We start from the raw sequence: 2,320 nt of genomic DNA, 5'->3' as shown, positions 1-2,320 counted from the left end.
TACATTACTAGTATTTCAAATATCACAGATTTCAGTGGCACTTCCACATTAAGATAAACCAGGAAGAAAGAGTAGGGAGTTCACTTCTGAGGGATTAGCTACTGAAGTCCTTAGGAACAGCAGAACATTGTTTGATAGAGTGCCAGAAGATGAGCCCCTCAGGCTTGAAAGCACTCCAAGTACGACCTTAGTGCAGTGGATGGAACTAAGCATTCAGGCCTTTCATTTGCTGATGCGGCACGACTCAAAATGAGAAGCTGCTGCAAGCATACATTAGTCATCAGAACATGGAATGTATAAAATCAACCATGGGCTCAAGTGTAACAACAATTCCGAGGATGGTGCGGAACCACACAGTGCTTCATTCGTTGTTTTTGGGGTGGCTATGGGTCAGAACCAACAGCACCTAATAGCAGCAATCAATTACACAGTAACACTTGCAAACACTGGAAACTGTGTAAGGCAGGAACCTGCCGGACAAGAAAAACGCAATTATTTACCACACCTAAACAGCAAGAGAAGAGCGGTAAGACCAAACTATGTCAAAGGTGGGAGACTTGTGAGACTCCGAGAAGCTAGGCAGTCCTGTCAAATTCCAGCTCCCACAAATTTCACTGTATTGCTCTGTATTTATTCCTAAGCTCAGAGTACTGTGGGATTTGGACAGGTGAATAAGTTATGCTTCCTGGGTTCTAGGAGCCTCTAATGTGTTTTCACTAATATATCAACACTTCCACCAAATGCAAAATATAACATTTATAACATATTACATTTCTAGCCAAAACACCCAATAAAGCTGTTTTTATTTCTAGGCTATTAAAAAAAAGACATCGCCCTTTTAGGTACGGGGGCGGGGGGAAGGAAAAAAAATGGTCAGTTTTCTTTATCAAGCAATTATTTACTAATAGAACTAATATAGTATTTCTAATTAATATAAAAGGGAGTTTCAAAGAGTTCATTTTCATTCCCCCACCACCACCAATTGCACGAAGCCCTGCTTTGTTATGCACATTGCATTAAGGAGTGGCTAATCAATTGCTGACATTTGAACTTTTTATGAATGGATATCTAATCACACAGATAAAGATATTACAGCTCGTTGTAGACAAAGTGCTTCATTGGCATTCTTCTAACTGATGATCACAAGGTATGGCACGGGGTCACGTGAGTTTAAGGACTTGATCTTGTTGGGAAAATCAATGAATGGCTATAAGAATGAAGGTAAGAACTACAAGCACAATGAACATATTGACAATGCTTATGCTTACAATTAAATCTCTTTTTCTTTATAGGTTATTTATCATTTTATTAATTGTTGTCAGCATTGTATGGGTCCCATTTGTGCAGATATCTCAAAACGGACAACTGTTTCATTACATAGAATCCATTTCTAGCTACCTGGGGCCTCCAATTGCAGCTGTCTTCCTACTGGCCATCTTCTGTAAAAGAGTCAATGAACAGGTAACTGAATCCTGGGGAATACATTCTCTGAAGAAATGGGGAAAATGGTTTGTTTTTTCTGGGATAGCAAAAGGCATCCTTTTCACCCTGTCTATCTCAGTATTGGCTTCAGGCAGCCACAGTTCCTGATTGCCTTTCATGTGTATCACTATCTAGTGCATAACCACTGTTGTGCACTATATAGACCGTTGACCTTGCTACAAAATATGGTGTACATATATGGCACAGTGCTGCACAACACACATTTTGAAGTCAGATGGTCAGGGTCTGTCATTGCCCAGTCCTGTGCCATTGTCACAATTGTTCCTGTGCCCGAGCCCGTTGTAGCCACGATGTCGGTCCTTCTGGACGAGGGTCTTCCTCTCCTTCGCGGCTCCTCTACTTGACCAAACATGATGTCCTTCTCCAGGGACTGGTCTCTCCTGACAACATGTCCAAAGCATGGAAGACAAAGCCTTACCATCCTTGTCTCCAAGGAGCATCTGGCCAGACTTCTTTCAAGATGGATTATTTCTGCCTTTTCACAATCTATCGTGTTTGCAATATTCTTTCTCCAGCACCACAATTCAAGTGCACGCCTAATAGAATTGTGATCCCTTACCTCTGTGTCTCAGTTTCCTGATCTGTAACGTGAAGATAATAGTACTTATTTTATGGGATGTTGTGAGGATTATTTGAGATACACAATTGATGTGTGTATGGATTGTGATAAGAGTTGTACGAGCCCCTAATAAAATGATTTTTAAAAAATTTAAAGAAACATACAGGTTGAGAATTTAACAAAATGGAAAAACATATAGTATGTTTATTATTAACCAGAATAAAGCTGAGATACTCATAATTAAAGAGTAATAAAAAA

General features: G+C 39.9%; 1 protein-coding gene across 1 annotated transcript in view; it reads left to right on the top strand.

The window, feature by feature from the left end:
- Positions 1 to 2,320, top strand: part of LOC101643788 (solute carrier family 5 member 4-like) — a 56,453-nt gene that overhangs the window by 46,118 nt on the left and 8,015 nt on the right. The window contains 2 exon segments of the mRNA XM_004716702.1: positions 1,293 to 1,629; positions 2,105 to 2,121. Coding sequence (XP_004716759.1) covers positions 1,293 to 1,629; positions 2,105 to 2,121 — 354 coding nt within the window.

This window comes from Echinops telfairi, unplaced genomic scaffold (genome assembly GCF_000313985.2).
Source record: "Echinops telfairi isolate 266 unplaced genomic scaffold, ASM31398v2 ScPeMD7_29;HRSCAF=101, whole genome shotgun sequence".
In the NCBI taxonomy this organism is placed as follows: Eukaryota; Metazoa; Chordata; class Mammalia; order Afrosoricida; family Tenrecidae; genus Echinops; species Echinops telfairi.
The sequence above is the reverse complement of the archived record's forward strand: the minus strand, read 5'-3'. Positions and strand labels throughout refer to the sequence as shown.